The sequence below is a fragment of the Polypterus senegalus genome, chromosome 1, assembly GCF_016835505.1.
Source record: "Polypterus senegalus isolate Bchr_013 chromosome 1, ASM1683550v1, whole genome shotgun sequence".
NCBI classification, from domain to species: Eukaryota; Metazoa; Chordata; class Cladistia; order Polypteriformes; family Polypteridae; genus Polypterus; species Polypterus senegalus.
In genome coordinates this window covers 69,594,365-69,621,375 of record NC_053154.1, presented here as the reverse complement: position 1 = coordinate 69,621,375, position 27,011 = coordinate 69,594,365, and the positions used below count along the sequence as shown (strand labels likewise).

Genomic DNA, 27,011 nt, shown 5'->3' with positions numbered 1-27,011 from the left:
TTTCACACCACTGTATAGCTGTAACAAGGCAATCTCCTTTAACAGGCATATTTTGAAGAACTTTAAAAATGATGATTTTTGTGAATTTTTGTATTGTAACTAAACAAGTTCTAATTCAGAAAACATTTAACTTCAGCAAGATAAGAGGAAATGTACTTATCTGTCTTTGGTCAGATACTCTGAAACTATGATAACTTAATGAAACCATTATCTCATTTAATATATAGGCCATGAGTCTTATGCTTTGAAAATTGCTTTTATAAACTGTGCACTTCACAGTTGCATTTCTAACATTACACAAACAGTAGCAACTCCATTTTAAAGGCATGTACAGCACCATTAGTCTAAACCTAGACAAAGCACATCTAAAGAACTTCCCTTTTAACACAGTGACACTACAGGCTTGTGTCAACATGTCTGTGTGTGCTTTAAGGATCTCCCACAATTTTGCATAGCATATGCCAATATGTATGACTCTGCATATCATGAGAATTAATTCAAGATTAAGACAACAAACCCCCAGAAGTAATTCATAACATGGTAATAATATAGTGTAACTATATTTTATGATGCAATAATACCCCAGGCTTGGGCATCAGAAATCAACTTCTACATTTTTATATATGTAGAAAATACACTCTTAATTATTGTAACTGTTTAATTATCCTCAACTACACTTGATGCAAATCGGGGCTGCTGAGGGCCAGAGAATATCCCAAAAGTATCAAACCTACTGAAAACAAATTAGGATTATATGGGACAAGAGCCATTCATGTGGACACCCACACACAAACAACCAATCTGCTTCCAATTAACCGAACCCACAAACACAAAAGTAAAATCGAACTACCCAGAGAAAAACCCATGCAGACACAGGAGGAGTACATAAAGGCTAGAACAACCGTGACCAGATGCGGAATTTGAACTCAGTACACTTCATCCATGAGGGACCAGTGCTAACCAAGATACTTGAATAAGTGTAAAATTCATTCTGTTTTTTAATAGTGATAATCTGCTTACAGAAACAACATTTAAGTTGCTTATCAGTACATTAAAGCATTAATATTATAGCACTTTCAGTACACAATATAAAATGACTGGCAGTCTAAAGTCTGGAAAAACTCTACACGTTCCTGAAGGCAGTATAGATTAAAAATAAATTCCATTTTGTACTAGGGCTGCAACGATTAGTCGATGTAATCAACGACGTCGACTACAAAATATCGTTGACGCAGATTTTTTATTGCCGACGAGTCATAAACAGAACCTTCAATAGAGACTCTAATCACAAAGAACCACATTTGTTTTTGTAACTGCAATGCACTACATGAATATCTGGGGGCAGTATCGTTTGTTATTGTTTGTTAAGACTGCACACTGACCTACCAACGAAGAAGAATGTCTGAGGACAAGAAGAATGCAGAGGACAATAAACGTGGTTGCAATGGCGAGTCGAATAGAGGATAGATTAGGGGAAGGAGATGGAAAAAAATTGAGACAGAAAATTACTAAAGTGTGGGTGCACTTCGCCACAAAAGAAAAAAAGTTGGATGCAGATTATGCAAAGCAGAGCTTTTTCACGGCAGCACCACAGCAATGGATGAGCATCTGAAATGCAAGCATCCTGGAGCTGTGATGCCACCGTCTGTTGAGAAGTTTTAGCGAGTAAAGTTAGTGTCACGTGTCAGTGTTGATGTTTGTTCTATAATGTGTATATCAAGGTTTCGCCAATGATAGTTAACCATTAAACTGACACATACTTGGATGTTAATGCACCCCTGGACGCCAAATACTTTTTAGCTCCATTTTTTAAGTAAACGTCACAATTGACAAAGAAAATGTGAAATTTTAATGGAACATGTATTTTTTTTCATGCAAAGAGCATCACAATTACTGCAACACTTATTTTACACACTGCAAACGAACTGTAAAAACTATACAAAAATTCCTGCAACAATCTATATGTTCAAGGTGCAACTGAAGCCACTGATGAAATTCAATAAATCACAGAGTCAACTGCGCTTGAACTGGCTGCACACAAACACACAGAGGTAAGCGCCGATGATTGCAGGCTTGTCTAGTGCTGCGGCTGAATCCCAGAGACAGTGGTGCTACAGTTCTGCCGGGGCCGGCAGTGGTCATGAGCTGGCTGCTCAACGAATATACGGCACTGACTGATCAGCTCCGGCGTGCTGGCAAATTGCTCTGTAAAGCAAATATAGCCGGTTGCGGGGTTCAATGAATGTACATCATTGAATATACTCGCTCCCTGCGTGCTGGCAAATCGCACCGAGACACGACTATAGTCGGTTGCAGCATTCAATGAATATACTCAGCTCCGGCGTGCTGGCAAATTCCACTGAGAAACAACTTTAGCTGGTTGCGGAGTTAAACGAATGTATGTTGCCGCATATACTCGGCTCCAGCGTGCTGGCAAATTGCATTGGGAACCGACTATAGATGGTTCCGGAGGTTTAAGGGTTAATATAATTTCAGTTATGTTTGCTAATGTGTTTGGAGCTATAGTAAATGAGTGAATAGGAGTAGCTGAGCCGGCCTAGTTTTTTTCTTCTTTTTTAGTATAATATTTGAGTTCATATGATAGTAAACCATCTGTAACTAACATTAGGTAACTTGTGTTTTGGAGTCTATCAGTAATTAGCTTGTTACATATTTTAAGTCATTATTTTTTTATTTTGGCATAATATAGTACATGATGTGGTAAACTACAGCACATTTCCTTCAGAGTGTGATGATTAAAACATCTTTCTTTATCTGCAGAATCATTCTTGTGTATTCCTGCGACCTCTGCTCCCTCTGAGCATCTCTTCTCAGCAGCTGGAAACATTGTCTCAAAGAAGAGAGTCGACCTCACACAAGAGCATGTCGAAATGCTCACGTTCCTGCATTGCAATCAGGAATATATGAACTGAATCTTTTATAAACTGTACATTATTGTTTTGTTTTATTTGAATTGAAGCTTTACTTCTTTTGGACTTTAACTTTTGGACTTTAAGACACACCAGTGGCCATTTTTGGTTAAGTTAAATAGTCTTTTTTTTTAAAAAAAAGTGCATGTGCACTTTAGTTTGTATTGTTTAATGTATTTCTTTTTTATTGTGATGGTAACACACTAATATAAAACATGTGATTATTTTCAAATTCATATGTTTCACTGGTTATTTTAATTTGATTATTATTAATTTTAATCATGTTAATGCAGAGACATCAGGGTGACATTCAGAGGTGGACAGATGTGAGCAGATGAGGCAAGACATGCACTGGAGCCCAGAACAGGATGTGCAACCACAGGTCGCAGGCATCAAAATAGTCAGGCATGAAATAATCATGACTAATCGAAAAAAAAATTGAACGATTAGTCGACTACCAAAATAATCATTAGCTGCAGCCCTATTTTGTACTTAGTAGCAATTCATAAAACTCACTACTGAAAGAAATACCCATAAAGAGGGCATCCGCATAAGCAGTTTGCCTTCACATTTTAAAGCAGCATCATTAGCTGGGCCGTGTGAGTGTTCAGCAGATGTAGAAATTTTGAAACACTGACTTGTTAAAATGTATTTTTCAATAAAACATAGCCTATGGACTAGCTCGTTATATCCGACAAAGCTACCTAGATTTTAAACTTGTCCGATTTCCATTTGCCCAACAATCCTTTATATTCAAAGGATGAAATCAAAGACTTGTTTTCTTTATGATGTATAGTGCTTTATCACTCTGCAGCAACACATTTCAAGCACGCTCTAAATGTGTGGGTTATACATTATAGTCTATGATTTTATCTCCGTCTGTAACAGACCACTATTAAGTCCTTACATTCTACTCAGTCTAAAGAAGATAAGACACAATCTAATGGATTATTTGACTCATTACAGATACCACAGCTAGATACTCTTAGTCCTGTAGAAATGGATAAACCTCTGACACTCTCAGAATTACTAGGAACTATAAACTCACTGCAAAGTGGGAAAGCTGTAGGCCCTAAAGGCTACCCAGTGGAATTATATAAAAAAAATCAAATAATTTAGCTCCACTAATATTTTGCAACATTTACAGAAGCCAAAAAGACAACAAAATTCTACTTCAGACTTTTCGCCAAGCATTTATTTCTGTCTTTCGTAAGAAAAATATGCATCATACAGACCAATCTCACTCTTGAATAATGATGTTAGATACTCTCCTTAGTTCACGCTAGAAGGAGTGAGAAAGTGCTTCCTTCTCTAATATCACAAGACCATTCCATTAAAGGTAGACACTCAACTTCTAAGTTGTTTGTTTAATATATTCACCAATTAAATCAGCACCACAGATATAATATTATTATCTTTGAATGTAGAAAAAACATTTGACATGGTTGAATGGGACTACCTATTAACCACACTGCACAAATTTGGGATTAGCCCAAACATATGTGCATGGATCAGACTACCCTAGATTAGTCCAGAAGTCTGTTTGTATTAAGAACATTATTTCGGACTATTTCAAACCAGAAAACAGTACTTGACAAGGATGTTCCCTATCACCATTGCTCTTTGCAATCGCCATTGAGTTTATTTTTATTTTTAAAATAAAATGAAAATGTTTATTTTCAAAATGCATCAATGATAAATAGGATTTTCAGAGAAGGACATGAACAGAAAATGTCATTACATGCAGAGGACATAGTACTGTATATATCTGACCCACAAATCCTAAAAGCACAATCCTGCCAGCAATCCTAAAAGCACTAGCAGATTTTCAACAAGATATCTGGACCCAAAATTAATTTTTAGACCGGACACCTTCCCATTTATCATTATTATTAACCAATCACTTTTAATATCTAGAGGTAAATATCACAAGTAAATATAAAGATCTTTTTCAACAAAATTTTGCTGTCTTAAACATCTGAATAGATGGTCCATCCTCCATCTCATGTTATCAAGTTGAATCAACACTGTTAAGATAAACATCCTTCCCAAGCTTCTTTTTCTATTTCAAACTATCCCCATATACATTAGCAAATTTTTTTTAAGAAATATTAATAGATTCAATCATTTCAAATTCAAAACATCCATACATCCAAAGAGCAACTCTATAAATTACCTAAAGCAGAAGACAGCACGGCACTACCTAACTTTCAACTTTATTATAGGGCAGCCAGTCCTGGGCATGACATTAAACTGCATCCAGCCCTGCAAGCACTTCTCCAACTTGTACGGGATTTCATGTGGGTTGTTGGCAGGACTGGCTCTCCAACCACCATAAAAAAAATAAAAATAAAAAGCTCTGAGACGAAAGACAGGCCTCCTTACTCCCAGATGGGCTTAAAGTGAAAAAGGACAAACAAACTGTAATTGCCTTTACTACATTATTGGCACGTAGACTTATCTTGCTCAACTGGAAGAATCCCAACTCTCCTATTCTAAGTCAGTGGGTAACAGATGTTATTTACTATTTGAAACTGAAAAAAACAAATTCTCACTTAGAGGATCTGTGAAGAACTTTTTCAAAACCTGGCAGGATCTAATCAAACACATTTTAGCATAAGCTTTTAAAGCACTGAGGAAGCAGACTCTCCCCCCTTTTTTCCCCCCATTTATTCTTATTCACTTGTTAATCCATCTACTTACTTATTTTTACTAGTGTTAAGTTTTACTCTGCTGGCTTAGCTCTCTTTCTCAGGGGTGGGGGTTGATTTGCTTTCGATCTTATGTTTGTAAAATTTGACTTTTTTTGTATTAAATGTTGTATGATTTTTATAATAATCAACAAAAAAAAAAAAAAAGACTCCTTTCCGCATCAGTAACTCTGCTGCAGCCACCCATATGAAGGCTGCTTGTATTGGGGGGGCGGCCCTAGGAAGCCTCATCACCGGAAAAGTGAAAACCATCGCACCCGATAGAGATCAGAACTGGTGTGGTGCTGAGGCATCGTCTGCTGCAAGTCAGCACTCGGGTTCCAAATTTGAGGTAGCCCATCTGGGTAGGCATGTGGAACATCTTGTCTCTCCAGCATGACGATCATTTTCCTCTGCTCTCGGAGGATCTTCGTAAACTCCTCAATTCAGTGGCAGCACTCACTGAGATGAGCAGACCAGGGCCTGGCCAGATGTCTGTAGGTGGGTACACCTTTAAAATGGTCTGGTTACTCCGATGGCTGTCATACTCAGGGAGTCGCTGTTGCGGATCAGTTCCTACTGATGGTGTCCGATGTCACTCATTTCAACAAGCATATTATGAGACTCAGATTAATGCACTTTCTGAGTGTCTTGTCCGTTTTCCTCAGTGCATGCTCCGACTGCAGTGAATGAAGTCTCAGTGAGGGAGACATTTTTATTCATAATTTTGCTCAGTGGTTGATAGGTGCCTGCGAGGTGACACTCCTCTCGTCATGTGTGACTTCACTGCAACCACTGGCACGGACGAGCCGACAATGAGGATTGTGTCGGTCCCCAAAGTTCTGGCGACTGTGGTGAAAGTGGCTCCATATTTCTTGATTTTGTTAAAGATCAGAGGCTGTGGATCGCTGGATCCTGGTTCCAGGGTCCTGAGCTACATTTTTGGACTTGATACACCAATATTGGTGGTGCGGAGATCGGAAACATCCATGTGGGCAGATACTGTAGTCTCTTACAAAACAGAAGAGCTCAGTTTGTGAATTCTAACCACAGACTTGTGTTGGTACTCTGAAGATCCAGCTTAGGTCCAGTAGGAGACGACCTACTAGGAAAATGAGTCTGGACCTGGGCAGACACCAAGATCAGGCTGTTTCTAATGAGCCGTCTGGTTTTATGCCCAAGAAGTCTACCATGAACCACACCCCGGCACGGACGGTTCTCATGGAGCACAAACGCGAATATGGCAGTTTCTTTGCAGCCTTTGTCAATTTTCATAAAGCTTCTGACTCGGTTGATCAAGCTGCCCTGTGGGACATCCTGAAAATTTTCTGGAGCCCCTCAAAGTTGCTGGATATCATACCTGGCCTGTACACTGGTACAGTGAGTACTGTGCAGAGTGGAGGCAGAACTTCTGCATTTTTCTTCAGTTGATTTGGGGTTTGTCAGGTGTGTGTTATTGCTCCTACACTGTTCAATGCTTGTATGGACTGGGCGTTGGGCAGGGACATGGGGTCTGGTGGCTGTGGGGCATCTTTTGGTGAAGAAAGATTCACTGATCTTGACATTGATTGGGATAGCATGGGGACTCATGAGGTCGGTGGAAAGGGTTCTGTGGTGTTCCCAATATTTTTGCAAAAGGATGAAGGTCTTTCAAGTCCTGGTGCTTACTGTTTTGCTACATGGTTGCGAGACATGGACACTATCCAGTGACCTGAGATAAAGACTGGACTCCTTCGGTACTGTATCTCTTTGGAGAATGCTTGGGTATTGCTGGTTTGACTTTGTCTCAAAATGAGTGGTTGCTCATGGAGTCCCAAATGAGGCACATTACCTGCATTGAGAGGGTGTGTCAGTTACAGCACTACAGCCATGTGGAGTGATTCACAGACGATGATCCAGCCTGCAGGATTCCTCACTGTTGAGGACCTGAGTGGATGGACAAGGCCAAAGGGAAACCCACATAACCCCAGGCTGCAGCAGATAGATCCTAATTTCCTGAGGGTGGGACTAGACCACGTGTCTCCCTGGGGGTTTGCTAACCAGGATTACAAGCTGTTTCATCGTATGGTGGGTGCGGCAACACACTGTACCAGTGCCTTCTCCCCAACCTGACCCGAACTGTGGCAATCGTACAAGCCTTTGCACTTCTCTATTCCTCCTGTATTGCAACTGGTGGTGGATGATACTGAAAAACTTACCTTACTTCTTTTGGTTATGGTTTGTAACATCAAATTTATACAAATAAGCAAATCTCAAGGTCTGCAAATAAAAGACAATTTCCCTCTATTATTTATATCTGTCTTTTATCACAAAGCAAGGTAGGACTGTATTATAGATTGCTTGGGAGTACTGATATTTATAACACACTTTCCTCCATGGTGGATGATTTGTTGTTCATTAATTATGTTCATTTGTTGATAACCAATTATAGCTAAAGGAGCAATTAAGGATTTTACTATTGGTTACTCTACTGGTTTAGGTATGAAACCTCATTAATGGAATCATGACCTAAAAAAGCAATTGTCTACTTTTGAAGAAATATCCCCATGTATGTCGGACCCTGAAATTGAAGCTTTGATCTCTACTAGAAGATCAGAATTAAATTTCCGGCTATTGCAAAGGCAACATTTGAGATGAACTGCTCACAGGCCAAATGTTATATTTCAGGTGCCACAACATTTAACCTTCTGGAATACAAAAGGATAGAGCGCAGTTCTTTCAAAGTCAAAGTAAATTCTACAAAATTGAAGTATAATATTAATTTGCCACATGAAACAGTGTTGCAATTTTAAAGCTTTTATTTTGATAAATAATGCATTTTATAATGAAGGTGAAGGGTATTAGGATCCCAAAGTGAGAACAAAAGCATTAAAACTTACAAAATTCGCTCATTTTTCAAAAGTGTTTTCAAGTATTGATCTGTGTCTTTACACTGGACACATTTTTCTTGAATTACAACTGAACTTAGTCTTTCTTGGGAATTTAGCCCTTCTCTGGTTCAATCAATCACTTTGTGATTCATATATTATTTAAAAAATTGTTAGATTTAGCAATTTTTAACTTTGGTAAATACAAGATAGAACACACGCAGGTATTGTTCTAAGGTATGTAACATAAAACATAAACGTTACAATTCTGATCCAGAAGGCTATCAGCCCATCATATTACAACTGCCAGATTTTCTGTAAAGAAACATATTTATAAGGGTATGCAACTAGAAATATGGTCATTTCCATGGAAAAAAGTCGGAAACATGTTGGAAACTCCCCCTAAATACAAGAAATATTCTCACCCAATTGAGGCAGACAGTGTATGTCATAAAAAGAAATACATTGAATAAAAACTCACAAGCTAATTCCATGTTAAAGAAAAAAAAAATGAAGTAATCTTTATCCAATTTTTCCATTAGCAAACTGAAATATTTAATAGATGGCAATATAAACAGTAAGATGTTCTTAGTTCACACACTTGTGTGTTAATGGTCTGGTATCATAATTTGATCTTTCTTATAATACAATTATGATGTTCTCCCCTCTCCTTTGAAAATCCTACAGGTTATGCTTAACTACTATGATACTAAAATTGCCACAAGAATGTAATTAGAGAAAAATAAAAATCTAAAAATGAAACACAATGAGAGGTTGTTGATCCTAAAAAAACACCACTTACACACACCCATTCTGAATATGTTAATTACAGTGGAAAGGAAACTGACAGGAAATTGCTGTTATAAAACAAAAAAGTAGTAAAATGTACACTGCTAAAACATTCTCACAACATTAACTGCGTTAAAATTATTTGAATAAAACTGTGTTTTTCCAGCGAATTCTCTAGCAAACATTAGATTGGACTTCTTCCCTTTTATAAATGCAGATCAGTTTAAATACCTAGGGGTAAATATCAGAAGTAAATATAGAGCTCTTTTCTAACAAAATTTTGCTGTCTGCTTGGAAAAACTTAAACAAGACGTACGTAGATGGTCTACCCTTCATCTTACTTTAGCAGGGAGAACTAATACTATTTAGATGAACCTCCCCAAGGTTCCGTTTCTATTTCAAAACATCCCTATTCACATTAGCAAATCATTTTTTAAGACATTAGATTCAATCATAAACATCATTTAATTGGAATTCGAAATATCCATGCATCCAAAGAGCGGCCCTACAACAACCTAAATCAAAAGGTGGCTCATTTTCAATTTTATTACTGGGCAGCAAATATACAAGCTAGAAAAACTTGGACATTGACACATTCCAGGTCATAATCTTAGATCTTCTAATAGTAATCTGCTTATTACTTCAAAAGACAAGCATAAAAGAAGTGGTGAGACAGCCTTCTACTGTCACGCACCAAAAATGTGGAATACTTCACCAATAGAGATAAGCCAGACTAACCCTATAGATTAAAAAAACAGGATAAAAAAAAAAAAAATCCTAAATTGCCATTTTCATAAGTACAATTTAGTTCTCCTAATAAAGAAGATATGCACAGAATTATCACACTATTGAATCTGTAGTCTTTATTAATCTTTACCTTTCTCTGTTCTCTTTTCTGGTTCTTATCTGGTAATATTTTGCAACACCACTATCACCTGTGATTTTTGAATGAAAGCAGATACCCCAACCTGTTACGAGACCCACAGTGTTGAATTCTCTAAGGCAAAGCCTTGAAAGAAAAAATAAAGAACTACTTAAGAACATTTATGTTAGGCAAAAAGTCCAGTGAGGGCTAGGCGGTTTTTTGGCCTGGAACCCTAACAGATTGTTTTTTTTTCTCCAGCTTGAGTTTTTTTCCTGTCCACCCTAGCCAATTGACCTTATAATTGGACTATCATTTAGAGACTTAAAGAAACAATTTTGTACGTATGGACTCGGTTTCTCTTAATTATGTGTACATTATTTATACTTTGCAATTTTAATTTGTTTTTCTTTGTATGTATCTACTTCGTTGACATCTTGGAAAGCACTTTGAGCTACATTGTTTGTATGAAAATATGCTATAGAATTAAATGTTGTTCTACTGACAGTGAAATAGTGAATCATTAGAATCCGCACATAATGGTCGTTGGAGTTGGTTTAGTGTAAGGTTAAATTTAAGTAAATATTTATTTACTCTTGTGCATAATGCCATAGGGAACTTCATATTTAGATAACTGTTTTCTTTGCTTGTACTTTATAGTTTTACAGTTATGAAGATCATTTAATTTACCTATTACAACTTGAAACAACAGACAGACTGATAGGCGCAAGCAAACAGAAAAAGAGTGCATTTGTACAAGTTGCTGGAAAGACTTCATAATGCAGTGACAATTTGCTGGACTTGCCAATGGAGAACTGCAGCGTTGTATGCGCTCAAGCAGCTTGTGATCACATGTTTATTTCTGCATGTGCAGTCTGCTGGTGTTTCACTGACTCATTCCGGGGATCTGTTTACTGCCAGTAGCAGGCGTTGCGAAGGTTGAAGTCACACAGAATGTTTATGTTTAAAGTCTGATGAGTTTGCAAATGTGCCAATTTCTTTCAATATTAGATTTTGAAATTTTTAACTTGTGTATAGCACAATCTACTGTATAGGATATCTCAATGAAAGCTGAACTGCCTCAACAGATATCCTTGAAGAATAAGTGTGCCACATATCAACAAATATTTGGCCACGGTTGATGTTGTGCAGACAGACAGACAGAGTGATGGGCAGATGGACAGTGTTCTCGCAATAGGTGCTTCATGCATTATACAGTATGTGAAAGCAGCTAAAAACAGCAATAACAAAAAAAATATACTTTATTAATGCATTACTCTTAATTTAACAAAAAAAAAATATTCTGGCATGTTTAAATAAAACATTTTATTAAGTACTTTTAAACATTTAACAGGATGTGTGTAACTATTTGTTGCATAAATTTCTGAGATTTTATTTTTATCCTCCAACAGACAACTTTAAAAAGTGAACCGATATATATTTTAAATACTCATTAATTTATTGTACTATTAACCATTTATCAAATGCAGGTATCACATTAAATATGTTTGAGCTGGTGAAAAAACTTCTTTTATGGTTCTTTTTTTGCTATAGGTTTTAAAGGAAAAGTAACAAAAAGTATATTGCTAGAGTATAACCAAAGAGGTTTGTTATTTCAATATAAAATGTATTGATACTTCCTACATTAGAACATTTTTAAAAAAAATTACACAACCTTAAACTACTGTGAAAATACTGTGTCAATATTCAATTTACAAGGATTATTGTAACCAAGCAAATGGAATGAATTATGTTTGTAGGGTATGTGAAATGTGTTTCAAACACTAAGCAGAAGACAGTGACTTTGATAAATAAGCTATATGGCACAAAACATCCACTTTAATTAAGCAAAGTTTTGGATTAATGTCAGAGTCTGAAAATCTATATGAAGCCATGAGGGAACATCAACTTCAAGGCAAAGAATAGAGGATGGGTGACAGGCAAGAACATGACTAATTGATTCATGCTAAACCATGGCAACAGAAATTGATCCTTGGGGCATAAAACATATCACCACCAGATGAGCTATAGCTGGATCCAATGCAGAAGGCTGGAAAATACCACTTTGTTACAGATTATTAATGCATTAATGAAGAAATTGAGTTTGAGAACCAAAGAAAGTCTCTCTCTCTCTCTCCCTTTCCTACTTTCGAGTTGCATTAGGGTTACCAGAATATTTTACTTTATTTTACTTTACTTTTGTTGCTGGATTTGGTGCTACAAAGGGCACTGCTTACTGACTTTGTACTACTGTAGTCCTAACAGTAGATAACAATACACTTGCATGAGTAATGGAAGGGTTTTACTGGAAGGAATGGCCTGCCAGATCTAAATCCAAGTGGTGTACCGTTACTAGCTTTCTGTCTCCGTCATGAATTGCCCATAACACACACTATAATAAAAACACAAGTTTGGGTACCTGGTACAAAGTGGCCTTGGGATAAAGGTCACTTATCGGGCCACATGCATTTTTTTTTTTTTACTGATAATGAATTTCCACAGAAAAAACAAAGAGTAGCATATCATTCAGAGAAGACAAGAGGTAGAGGATGTCCTATAATGGGACAATAGTTACAGCTTTTCTCAAAGCTGCAAGAGTACTGTGGACAGTCCAGATGTGCGAAGGTGGACAAGACTACTGGGATAAAATCGAACATGGATGTTCAATGACAAAGACTGGCTGTCCAGTCTCCGATTGTGTTGGCTAACTTTTTTCTGTATTTGTGAAAGACTACAGCTTCTGCTGGGAAGACATGCGATTTTAGAAATGTGGACTTGTCAAAAAAACAATAACAGTATCTTCCCCAGAGGGGACTGGGCGGTATCATGGTCTGGAATCCCTACAGATTTTATTTTTTCTCCAGCCGTCTGGAGTTTTTTTGTTTTTTCTGTCCCCCCTGGCCATTGAACCGTACTCTTATTCAATGTTAATGTTGATTTATTTTGTTTTATAATTGTGTCTTTCATTTTTCTATTCTTTAATATGTAAAGCACTTTGAGCTACTGTTTGTATGAAAATGTGCTATATAAATAAATGTTGTTGTTGTTGTTGCCACTAGTGCTGATTTTAACACCTTGTCCAGTGTTTTTGAGAAAAACCAAGCCATCAGTAAGCTAGTGTATTCTGTGCTTTATGACCATGCTCTGCTGGAGATGTACATCGGTCTCCCACGAGGAAAACAAACAACATTAATACACAGTATATATATTATATATTATAATACAGGAACTAATCACTTAATTTGTGGACGCCATTTTTATATTGTCTTTACGAATTGTTATTATTTGTTTGAGAGTTATTTTACTGATATTGAAAAGAAATAAATTCAAACACGCCGATCTATCCCATAGAAGTGCGCCCTGCATCGCCCTCTCCCAACCCACCTCTCTGGACTCCAGCGCGGAGCAGTCTGCCGCCAGACGCGTTCTGACAGAGAAGTTTTATTTATTCGTCCACGTCACTGTCACAGAAACTGCCACATTGTAACTTTTTTTTTTTTTTTTATTGCCAGTACTTGATAGTAGAAGAGATGAGGAAAACAGCTTTGCGTTTTTCTACTTTTTAACTGCGGCGAGCTGTAAACAATGTGAAGACAAGACCGCATTCAGTGGCGACGGGTCTTTAGGACAAAGTGGACGCTAAAAGGCGTGGAATGTGTGGCTCCTCCACCAGGTCGAGAGCTTTGCAGTTTCGGGCAGAATCCTCTCTTCTCGCACTGTTTGTGACACTTTGAGTGCCCTGTCAGCTCCTGGAAGAGTGGAAATCTTTACGAATGGGAGTAAATCAGAGCCATCGAAGCAAGACTCTTTGTAAATTGCGCTGCGCGACTACTTACTGTCCCTTAAGTCGAGTTCGGGTCACTGAAACCCCGCAACATTCAAGGTTGCTTTTGTGATCAATTTTTTTAACAACATGTAGGGTTTACATCTAAGAAGATGTACCGACCTGTTCACGTAAAGTATTGGACTTGGGAATTGTTTGGACCTTTTGCCCGTTAAGCACGGAACGGCAGCATGCACATTTCTCAGAATAATTTTTCTTTTAAATCACAGGCACATAGTGCAACGTTGTCAGGCAGAAATTTGGAGGGTCACATACAAAATGTTATTTCTATACCGCACATGTCGTGTAGCGCCTTTCACAAGGGATCTCCTACAGAGAAATGACCCAAATACATTTAAGCTGCTGTTAGTACTACTTACCTGTTGTGTTATAGCGCCTTTTAAATGTACTTTACCCTAAAGCACTCCAGTAGTGCTCAATGTATCTTTACTTCTTAAATGTTAATGTTTTACTGTTTAATAATTTATATACTACATTTTATTTTTTTCCCTTGCGCTCAGGGAGCAAAGCCACTGGGTAATCAGCTAGTCAAATATAAAAAACAAAATGAATTATAAGAATATGTTCTGAAAACAAAGATCTCTAGAACTAAATTGGTCAAAAATATACACCCTGCTGCTTTATTATTCATTTATTATTGTGTTTCCATGGTTGTATTATAAATATAACAATGTGGTTAGAAAATTGTTATTTCCAGATCTTGCTTTTCCGTTAAAAAGGTCAGGAGCAGAAATTATGTAAATACAGTAAAAAAAAACAAGTTTATTTTTTAAGTGATTTGAAAAGTAAACAGCAAAGACCAAGAATGTGTTTCTTATAAACAATTGGTACCCCTTAAGTCACTTCACCTCTGAAGCCATTACAGCCAAAAATACAGTATCTTCAGTTGAATTCGGTATGTGACCAAACAGTACTGTTTCGGATTTGGGTTTTAGAAATTCAAGAATTAGTGCTAAAAAATAGCCAAACAACAATTAACAACTGCTACTTAATCAATGCAATCATGAAGAACTTAAATATTAACTTTGAGTTTAAAAGAGATAAGATCTACTATAGGACTGTTTCAAAATTTGTTATAGGAAAACTGCATCACTCCCTACATGCATTGTTTCAGGAAATGTAAATAAAAGAGCAGGGAATCAAACCACTAATTTCTAAAATGAAGCTAAGCACTTTTTGATATGACTGTAACCAAATTAATGAAAAACAATTAAAATACCTGTAGTGCTCATAATTAATAAATTTTGACTACATGCCACCTAAATGGAATTGTTTCTAATGCGTTAAAAGTACTAACTCACATACCTTATGAAGAGAACAGGTTCATCCACAACAATATTTAATAATCCTTGACAATTTTCAAGAATACACCTTCCTTCTAAAGTGCTTGAAGATATGGTAACCTGAAAATTCCAATCTCGCCTCAAACACTAGAAACTATTTTAAAACATTTTTGTTTGACTTCCTCCTCACCCACAGCATAGCAAATGGCTAACCTCACATTGAAAATATCCTATGATTCAGTAAACCATTAATAATAATAATTAATATATTTTAGACATAAACAGTTTCTGACTCTGTTCAGCCGCTGTAAAATACATGACTAAATTATGTTGGACTGCAACTACATCTTGTTTAACTTTAAACTTACCAAATACAGTGCTCCCTCGCTATATCACGCTTTGACTTTCGCGGCTTCACTGTATCGCGGATTTTAAATGTAAGCATATCTAAATATAGATCACGGATTTTGATAATGATGATATACGATGTGCTTCCCGCACGGTGCTTTGCATACTTAAAAGCCCGAACAGCCCTACTGATTTTTGATTGTTTGCTTTTTGCTCTCTGTCTGTCTCTCTGACATTCTCTGCTCCTGACGGCACTCCTTTGAAGACAAGATATGTTTGCATTCTTTTAATTGTGAGACGGAACTGTCATCTCGGTCTTGTCATGCAGCACAGTTTAAACTTTTGACTAAAGGGTGTTATTTCATGTATAGAGGGCTCTAATAATGCTAAAAAACATATTTAGAAGGTCGTAAACAGGTTTTCTATGCTCTGAGAAAATATTTGATTTATAAATAAAGAATCCTACTTCACGGAAATTAATTTATCGCGGTAGAGTCTGGAACGGATTAACTGCGATAAATGAGGGCTTACTGTAGTTTTCTGTAAGTAAAGAAAGGAAAATGCTATAGTAATATACCATTATTACTTTTTTATACTTATTTTCACTTGTTTGTGGATGTCATTCTGATGGAGGTAACAATTTAAAACCAAAGGATAATTCTAAGTATCATTCTCTTGTTTCAGAAATTATTTCATTAAAATAAAGGACCAATTTGCACTTAAACTCAAAAAACAAAAGGGGGTGGTGCTAGATGATACTGCAAATGTTTTGCGACTTTTACAGTATTATAGATGTTAACTGTGATGTTGATCTTATTCTTCAGTACTGCACTGCTGCACTGTACACAACTGGCATTTCACACCTTAAGAGGTCAGGAGAATTAAGACATTTAAAACTATGAAAAATGCAGAAAAATGTATGTATATATATTCAGATTGAAACCGCAGTTCTCTTAAGACCACTATGCACTTATTTGTCAGTTAGTGTTGGACGCACAATTGCTTCTGATCCCGGCATCATTAACTGCAACAACCCCAAATGGGGTTAAGATTTTGCAATAATAAATCTGCTGTGATCTCCTATAGTACGCTCCTCACACATTCATTTAGCTTGCTTAAGAGGAAGAAAACTATTCCAGCCTCTACAACTCAAACAAATATTAAAATATGCCAATAATTCATAATTGCTGTGTGAAAACAGCCTGCTAGGCCTTTGCCTCTCTTTTGTTAACAACAAATGCATTAACTTGCAGAAAGAATTATTTCATGAAGGGCTTTTTTTGTCTGCATTGCTTTCTGCACTTAGAAGGGGACGGACATTAAAATGCCAAGTGTAGTTTTAATAGGCGTTAATTTTCCAGAATATTGAAGTGCATTTTCTTGACTGAATTGTTTTTTGCCCTTGTTGTCTTGTGATTTTAGGTTTAAATACATATATAAAATTACAAACTGCATCAATTAACTACTGTAAATGTTTGAATAAATTTATTTTATTTCCATACATTATTTATTTAATAATTCTTTCTAAAGGATCATTGGTAGTACTATGAAGTACAACCATATCAGCGATCATTATTGGTCTCCATTTAAGTTTCGGGTAGACTTTGCTCATACCACATTGATACGTCAGTGGTTCCACTCTCTTGTATCTAACACAAGCTCTTATTGCACATTTTGAAATCATTAAAAACAGATATGACTGAAATTAAAAAATATACTATGAGTGATACAGCATTTACCAACCGGGCCTGCAAACTCTGAAAAAAATCTTCCTGCTAGTTTAAAGGATAGCTTGAGGATTTAAATTCTGTTGCAACACTTGCTATTTTAGCACCACAAACCCTATCAGAGATGCTGATTCAGCTTTTCAAACTTCAAAATGAAACAAACTGATCTGTGATTGAGCTGAAATGTTTGTTTTTTTTTAAAAAAGAGATTGAGACTAAAATCTTAGACTAGATATTTGTTTCATTTACAAACACATACAATTATGAAGCCGTTTGTCAATTTGAGATTCCAGTTTTTTAAAATGTATACAACTATTGTTGGCTAAATATACAATGTGCTACATACCAAAATAAATATTAAAAAGATTACTTTTATTTAAGTAAATTAAAAAAAAAGTACATCTTAATCATTTGTTAAACAAAAACTATTAGTTTCATTTACTACAGCTAATTAAATAAAACTATATTGCTCTCACATATTTGTTTTTAAAATGCTGCATTCTTTTTCTTCAAAAAAAAAGTACTTGAGCAACACTGCTGTCGGGAATGGTATCACTGCATTCCTTGGAGATATTATTGTTGAAAGTCAATATGGTACCTAACATGTGGATTTAAATGTTAGATGTAATGTTAAATTTGAAAATAGTGGTCAGTTTTTCCAGGTATGCTTGGTAATCACATAAACCCCTATATGTCCACAACAGTTTACCATTATGTTCAAACTGAGAGCATTGTTGTCAATGTACGGATGTTCTGACGCCAACGTTTCTCCTCGGAGATGGATTTTTTCCAAATAATGACTAAATCTGAATATACTGCATATGTCACACATAAATCATATTTAACTGAATTACCACAAGCAAAAAAGGAGAATGATTTAGTCCAAATACAGCATATGTACATTATGCGAGCTGTATAATCCCCTAAAGATAATACCTACATTCTCTGCTTATACAGGTGATACACATTTTATAAATAAAAATCAAACAAAAACAGTACAACAACCTAAATTTAACAGCAAATAATCTGGAACTAGGAGTTCTACTTCAGTATTCAGATCCTTATTTTAAAACAGAGTTATTGTTCTTTAGCTTCAAAAGTGATACTAAAAGCAGTTTCATTCAGCATTTTTATTTTAACACAGTAATGTCTCAATTAAAGACTTTTTAAAAATTTATGTTCTACTCCTTTTTAAATAAAATGATTCAAAGAACACCTGGGGTTATAATGATACAGTACAGGGCTTTTTTTTTTTTTTGAGTACTGATGACTTGAGTATGAGTTTATTAACATTGCTTAAGCATATAAGTAAGCAGGCAGGCACAGTCTGTTGCAATAGCATTTCTTCACTTAAAGCAAAACTCAAAACAGTTTAACTTGATGCATGGAGCTCGTTGGTAGCATTTATTGAGCTTGTTTAATGCTACTGCATCTGTGCTATTCCAGGAGACAGAGTTTGAATCCCAGCCTTGTCACTGTATGTTTCCCTCTAGAGTATTCTGGTTTATCTCAAAGATGTGTGTGCCAGTTTAAATGGACACTGTACAGTGGTCAAGCCCGAGTGAGTTTGGGAAGTCTGACCTGCGATGAACAAGCACCCTTTCCAAGACTGGTTCTTTCTTTGCAAATAGTGCTTTTTGGAGTAGGTGCTAGAAAACAACAACTGAAGAAAATCCACTGAGACAGGTGAAGAATGCAAAACTGTTATCAGGCTGGGATTCAAACTTAGTCTACTGTAGCTGTGAGGCTGCGAGGCTGCAGTATTTCAATTAACAAAGAAGAAGGAATTGGCTGGAATGAGCAGCAGCAAAACCAGTGCAATCCAAGGGTTAAGAGGCCTGGTCATGATGCCTTCATTAAATGTTTCTAATAATTTCTATAGTTTATCTGGACAATTATTTCATGCATTGATTCTAAAATATTTAGAAGTCAAATACCAGTTAGTAAACCTGTAAAGAAACATGCACCACATCCAAATCAATATTAAAAAAAAAAAAAAAAGTGTACCCCTGTGGTATATCCGCCACAGGCAAGAGGGAAAATTCATCGGTTTCTTCATTCGTTTATTTACATAACAAAAACGTAAAATTTAATTTTAAATTACTTTTGAAACATTATCTGTCGTGAAGTTTCTGATGTCGTGGAGTATAATATCAAAAGGGTCATGAATGAATGGAGAAGCGCTATCTGGGCTGAGTGGCGGAGTCATAACACACAAAACATGCAAAGTTACATATAGAAAGAAAACGGATTCCCATAACCTGGCAGTAAGGAGTCTCTGTCGACTCCACACTTCATTCCTAACACGGCCAACAGAAAAAGATTTAAATTATCTGCAACTACTGTAAACAATAAATATACTTAATGTTTTACAATTCCCGGCCATTCCTGCGTATTTTCCTTTCGAAATCGTTTTGACAGTCAGGTAGTAAGGGGGAGCACTTCCGGGATAAGAATCGCTATCTATATGTAAATCAAAGGGCTTCTATTGGCATGTGTGTTATTTCTCATAAAATATGCCATTTAAATGTCATGATTATTTTGCCAGCTCTAGAATAACAAATTCATACTGCATGCGCAAAAAAAAACTCCTATTGTTTTGGACTTCATAAAACAATCTTATCTTAAGTGATGATCACCACTATTTTTCCATATACAAAATATTATACAGCATTTGAAGATAAAATGCAGTTAAGATCCGTTCAAACACAATACGCAGGCAGAGAACTACATATCTTTGCCTCCATTACACCCCACACATGTACGCCGCTCTTAACTCTACCCCACCTTACGGTCTCCACACACCCGGCGTGTACTGACACGGCCAACACGGAGCAAGAGTGTTGTTAGCAGCACAGAACTTGATTTCGCTCGCTTTTTTTCTGTTTAACTTTCTAAAGTCCACACCACTTACGCGAACATTTCTACCTGTTTTTCCAAGTTATATTGACTTACCATGTTGTTAAAGGAATTTACCGACTCACTTCCCGAAGAATTAAAAAGGCCACTTCCCTAAGCGAAGTGTCCCTCTCAGGCAGTCCGTATACTGGATAGAAACACCGAATGTCTGTAAAACATATCACGAACCGTTAAAGGTAAAATTGTGAAATCGTATTGTAGCTCTAGTGCCTTTTTGATCTTTGTGGGTATTTCTTCTCTTCGTAGTATTAAAAGATTCCAGGTATTTAAACGAAGCGGAGAAGACTGAGCGCTCAGATTACAGGCTGTTGCACAGGTATGAAGGGAAGGAGAGGGGAGCTGGGTGCGGGGGTGTGGCTGAGGGGGGGGGCAGGCGTCGCGCTTCACCTTTATGGCGGCGCGCGTTTACCAGGAAGACTCTTGGGACTCGCGGCGGTGAGGTGAGTGAAAGAAAGAAGTGAGAGCGAGAGGGGCAAGATGATAACAAATTGTAAACTGGAACAAGCGGATTAGTTTTCTAGTTAGCAGCTTATAAAAACCCAAATCCGTAATTGTCTTTTTACAATATGATTGCTCGTTTACCCCAGAACATTAGGTAAGGGTAGCTATAAAGATTGAAAAACGGCAATCGTACCCCCCGAGCGGGTAAATCTGTTTGTTGAACAACGCCTGTGACTATTTGGATACTAAACCAGAAAAAGATCCACGAGAAGAAGAAAAACGGGAACTCGAGGCCAGTGCATAGAGTAAAACAAGGTAACGCTTAAAGGTAGGATGGCAGCTAATTGTTCCCATGCCTTAACTCCATCATTTAAAACTAGTGGCATTTCTTTAAGTAAGATAAGTTATAAGCCTCCCAAAGGAATTAATTTTATTATTATAATGTTTGTCTTCTTAAGCAACCATTTCCCGTAGTTTCCAGCATATACTCCGTGTAAACACTTATCTATGAAAATGTTGCTTTATGTAGCAAGGGAAATTGCCCTGGTGACAGATGAGGAAATGGGTTCTCCATACCACAGGTATGTGTATGCATGTCTAACCCGGACGTTCCAGTTTAGCGATAGAGCTTGAAGGTCCTTACCTGTATTAAAATGAGGGCATTTTGTTTGGTTTGTCTGTTGTTTTCTTTATCTGTTTGTTTGAATCGCACATTTGCACACCTGTTTCGAGCTTTTCTCTGTTAACAAGAACACAGAACAGACCAGCCAAGGGTTATGGGAAGTCCAGTACCACTTGCTTCCTTTAAGTAATTTGAAAAGAAAAGTAAGAAAGGGGATACATATCAGGAATGCAGAATTCGCAAGACATTACACTGCATCTTGATTTTAAACCACTGCTGAGGAGGGCTGAACAAATTTGAACAAGCCAACAAGGGAGCCGAATAAAGGTGTTCCTGTTTCTTTGTGTAAAAGAAGCAATCTTTGTAATGCTCATGATTCAAAGAAGAACAGAATTCTGCTGCAGAAAGAACAGGTAAAATGTAGAAATCAGTTTTTTATTTGTTTGCTAGTTGGCAAACACCTGGCTGCACAGAAGTTAGTGTTGCTAATAGACATCCAGTGAACAGTTACATTTCGGTAGTGTGTGGAGTCTGCTTGTTCTTTCCCATCTCAGAGCCATTTGATTCTAAACTGTAAGTGTTGCTGTTTCAATGTAGACAGTTTATAGCCAATATATTTTCCTAAGCACCTGGTGATTGAAAGGCTCTCAGTTTACTTAACGTTTAAATCTATACGACTGTATTTTGTAAGATGATAATGATGTCAGAGGCTAACATAATGATCTGTCAGTTTTGGCAGATGAGCCACCAGCATCCCATTGTTTGATAGACTCTTCCTGCTGGTGAAAACTGAGAATGAAAAGCAACAGTGTAGCATTTGGAGGTGGATGAGCAGGTACAGGTGGTGGAAGATAATTCCAAAACCTACAAATTGACAAACAGTATATAGAGATAGATGTGCAGAAAATACAGTAAGGTAGAACATGTATATATGCTAGAATTAATTAAAAGCCAAGAATAAGCCTACCATGCATGTTATTGGACTTTAGTGAGCAGAACCAATGTAGGCAAACAGGTAATGAAACGAGATGGTACTTAAACTGGGACATGTGTTGTACCACTTTATTTTTCTTATTTAAAAAGCTGGGAGGGGGGCAGAGTCCACATTCAGGGACTTTTGATATTTCACAATAGACATTTGTGGACATGTCTGAGAAGTGCCAGACATTATTTGAATGTTTTGCAATACAGTAGAAGCAGTAAGCAAACATTTCTAGAGTGACAGGATTATGAAAGCAAATCTTCAGTATGGTTGAATGGTGTCATGAAAATAAAGTATTTAATCATGTTGAAGCAGTACACTTGGCACTCTTAGAACAGCAGCAGGAAGAGCCAGGTAATATGCCAGGTAATAACAAACAGGTACATTTTCATTTCTGCCCTTACAAAAATGTTTCATGATTTTAATATTTACATTTAACAAATAAAAGAAAAAAAAAATCCTCTTTTTTTTTACATTTAAGTCGGTGAAAACATTGTGGAATAAATGTCATTTTTTATAAATGTTACAAGTTTAACTTTCTTGTTGCATATCCTAAATATATGCTTAGCTACATTTACATTTTATGTTTAAACTTACCCTTGCATTTTTTCAATAAATATAAAACAAAAATTACAGAAATGTCTATAATTCTTTTAGCATAATTTATGAAGAAGCAGTTTAATATCACCACACTATACTTGTTGATTACAAATTAACTTTTTAAAAATCATTTTATATCTAAAATATAGATACAGTAAGTATTAAACAATCTGGCCAGATGACAAATCTACTTTTGTTCATCGAAAGACAATATTAACAATCACATTAAGTTTATAGATGCAATAATTAGTGGTGCTGGAGACTGGATCCAGCCTTTGTCATGGTGGAAGACTGGGAGGGTAATTTTTTTGGGATATTCAGGCTTTCCTCACATTTCCCATAGAAGTTTAGTTTCCAGGGGTGTCGAACTCCGGCCCTGGAGTGCCACAGCGGTTTTCATTCTAACCCTTTTCCTAATCAGTGCCCGGTTTTCACTGCTAATTAACTTTTTTTCCATTCATTTTAATAGCCCTGTTTTTAAGGATCTAGTCCTCTGAATTGATTCTTTTCTTAATTAAATGAGAGCCAAACAGAAATGAGATGAGAAACAAGCCAAGAGATGACCAGCTAAACTGCGGCTTCAGACTACAACCAATTTCACTCCAACTAGTTTCTTAATGAGAAGCTGATTCTTGCCGTTAATTAAACCTATTATTTAATTCCATGGCTTATTGCTGCTTTCATTCTGCCACAACAAACATTTCCAAAACTGTTGATTTTCTGTTTTTTCTGAGAACACCATCAGAATGTTTTGCTGACCTGAGAGATCAACCTTACTGAGACGTTCACCTTTCTTTATTTTCAAATATTGTGTGATGGGCACAAATGAGCTGGTCATGTGGTGGCTTGTTTTGTGTCTCATTATTGTTTGGCTGCTAATTAAGGAAAAAGAAACAACTAAGGGGCCTGAGTCAAGTTAATTAATACTAAGGCAAAAGAAGTTAATTAGCAGCAAAAACTGGTCACTAATTAAGAAGGTTAGAATGAACCTGCACCCCCTAGTTTAGGCCAACTGGTGACATCCATTTATGAGTGAGTGTGTCTAATGGTGAGCTGTTAGTCCTTGTATTAACTATCAAATCACTTAAAATTCACTTTTTATTTAATTACTGTGCCTTGCAGTGGGCAGGAATCATATTTGGGATTTATTTCTGAGTTGCCACCAATGTTGTCATGATAAGCTCTGGCTTCCTGTAATGGATGAAAATATTTTTGATGTAAAGGATAAAATATCAGAATTGTTTAAGTGTACCATTTGTTTTCATATAACCTTACATCTTATCTATCTGTAATTTTATATACCATGACATAACAATAGATTGTTCTTATAAAATCATAAAATTAGATAAATGTAATTTTAGGTGACATACAGCAAAAAATAGATTTTAATTTGTATAAAAAGGCCAACATTCAGCAGTTATGTTTGAAAATTGAAATATATCGCCTTGTCACTTCCATATTCGTTAATAGGATGTTTAGAGTCCAGTGCTGCTAAACAGGGTTACTTTATTAAGTCATGATTGGGAACCACTGCCAACTTTGTATAAAAGCAGAACCTGTGGCATTTTAGGTTGCATTGCTTATTTTTGTGATAGCACAATGCTAAGGACATAATACATCTGCAGTGATCTTAAAAAAGTAATGGTTGCTACTTATATCAGAGAAGGGTTCTTGTGCCATTTCCAAACAATTGGAGATCCACCATTCCGCAGTAAGAACAACTACTATTTACAGAGAGCATTCAAGACAATTAGCAACATCTTTCCAAGAATGGACATTTCTGCAAATTTACCAGACGTTCAGAGCATTTGATGTTCTGAGAAACAAAACAAAAGTACCCAAAAACTGAAAAGATAACCAGGAAAAAAATTTCTATAAAAAGGGTCAGCATGATTTAGTTTTCCTCTCAATAGAAAAAAGACAAATGTAGTTGTCTAGTTTTAATGTGCAAAACTGAACACAGTGTATCACTTCAAGTATCTCACATCAGCTTTAAAGTGTGGTGGCAGAATTGTGATAATTTAGGGTTCTGTTATAGATGCAGGATCTGATGTCACAATCCTTTATCATAAAGCTCTCTCTGTACAGAAGTATTCAGAGGGGAAAGGTGAGGCCATTTGTTCAGCTACTAAAGTCTGGCTAAAAATTGAACCTACATCATTACCGTGACCCATATCATGCCAGCAAATCTAGAAGTAAATGTCCATCACATCCCCATCAAGGTATTTAAATGACCAAGTTAAAGTTCAGACTTATCCATTTTGAGAGAGTTGTATAGAAGTGAATATTCTCAAACACCAATATGCAGAAGCAGAATTGATATATCCGTAAAGAAAATGATTACTTTAGATTTGTACAGTATCAGCTGTTTAATCTTTGAGTGTATTTAAATTTAACTCATGGCTGCTGCAGATCGACTTAAGTTGTGTTTTTTTTGTGATGATTGTTAGTTGTGTCCTGATACATAAAAAACAAAAAAATGTAAGAAAGGATGCTTGCTTTTTTACGTGGTTTTGTGTTAACAAATGCTGCTATGTTATATAGCATGACTGCCAGTCAAACTTACTTTTTTCTGTCATCTTTAAGCTTCTCCACCTAGAGTCATAGGAAGGCTCTCAAATGTGCAGGTTTTGCTGATTCATTGCCTTTACTGTTATCCTGTGGTCTTAACTCCTGGTGAATTCAATTACAGTAGTTAGAATGGCAACCTGTTATATATGACAGAATGATAAACAGTTCGCAGTTTGTCTGTTAATTTCAGTGGTACTTGTATATAGGTAAAATCATTTATAATATTTTTTAGATGTGTACTCTGAAGTAATCTTCTTTGAGTTAATCACTGTTCATTGACTTATACAGTAAATAAAGATGAATAGATTGCTTGTATAAAACATGTTTGTTAATTATTTATTAACTAGCCATGGTACCTGTTAAAGACGGTGAACAGAATAATTTAATAAATTTTGATATCTCTTGCCCTACCTGTACCTTCGTCTTTCTTCTGTGTTCACGTTTGTGAATGTCTCTTAACAACAACAACATTTACTTTTATAGCACATTTTCATACAACAGTGTACCTCAAAGATACTAGGAAAAAAAATTAGATTAGGAATAATATTAAAGAATTTAAGTAATAACAAAAAGATAAGGTCAGATGGCTGAGAGGACAGAAAAAAAAAATCAGGAGTGGTCTCCCCTAGACTTTCTGTTATATTCAGATATGGGGATGGATATTTGAGGAGTAAACTGCAAAACAATAATTTATATTTTTATATTATGTACATTAAAGGACGATCAACAAAAATTCAAATTAATAATATACTGAACAATTATTAGAAAAGTAAAGTTGAATAAATCTGACTCTGCAACTGCATGAATGAAAGGTAAAGTACCACATCCAGTTAGAAGAAATGGCCAAAAGTTGATAGAAATCTATGTTTTGCACCTAATACAGTGGAACCTTGGGTCACAACCGTCTCGGACCACGTACAAATTGGGTTACAACCAAAAAATTAGCCAAACTTTTGTATCTGGTCACGACCACACATTCGGGTGACGAACAAGCCGGTTTCCCTTCCAGTTTGTATGCGCCGATGATTTCCGCACGTGTTCAGTCTCTCCCTGTGCAATGGCTGTGAACTATTTGTGCTCTATTTTCGTTTCCCTTCCAGTTCGTACGCGCCTGTGATTTACACACATGTTCAGTCTCTCCCTGTACAGTACATTGTTCTCGGTCAGATGTGCATCGCGCTGAGGGACTTTGTGATAAATAATCGGCGCGCTACAACTGCCACATCCTCTTCATAAATAGAAGCGCGAGGCAGCTAAAGGGATGAAAAAGAAAAGAAACAGAGTGAGGAAGTAAGCAGGAAGCAGTGTGGAAAGAACCGGTACGAGCGAGCGCATGCTCGCAGGCAGGCAGCTGGACAGTGAGCAGAAGGAGGATGGCTGGCTGCATAAGGCCAAGAAGACAGCGAGGGTCACCAGTTAAAGAATGCACCAGTCTTGTTTTTAAAGAGACTGCTTCCAGCATTGTTTTAACCTTATTGTATTTAATGAAGACTTTTTTCTACTGGCTTTTAACCTCCACTTCTGTTTTTATGGGAT

The 27,011-nt window shown here is 36.5% G+C and overlaps 1 protein-coding gene across 1 annotated transcript in view; it reads right to left on the bottom strand.

The window, feature by feature from the left end:
• The window catches only part of myo1eb (myosin IEb), a 115,332-nt gene extending 94,725 nt beyond the window's left edge, over positions 1-20,607 (bottom strand). Inside the window, exon 1 of the mRNA XM_039750383.1 lies at positions 20,296-20,607. Coding sequence (XP_039606317.1) covers positions 20,296-20,298 — 3 coding nt within the window. The 5' untranslated portion in view covers positions 20,299-20,607. The remainder of the gene's footprint in view (positions 1-20,295) is intronic.
• Positions 20,608-27,011: the final 6,404 nt, after the last annotated feature.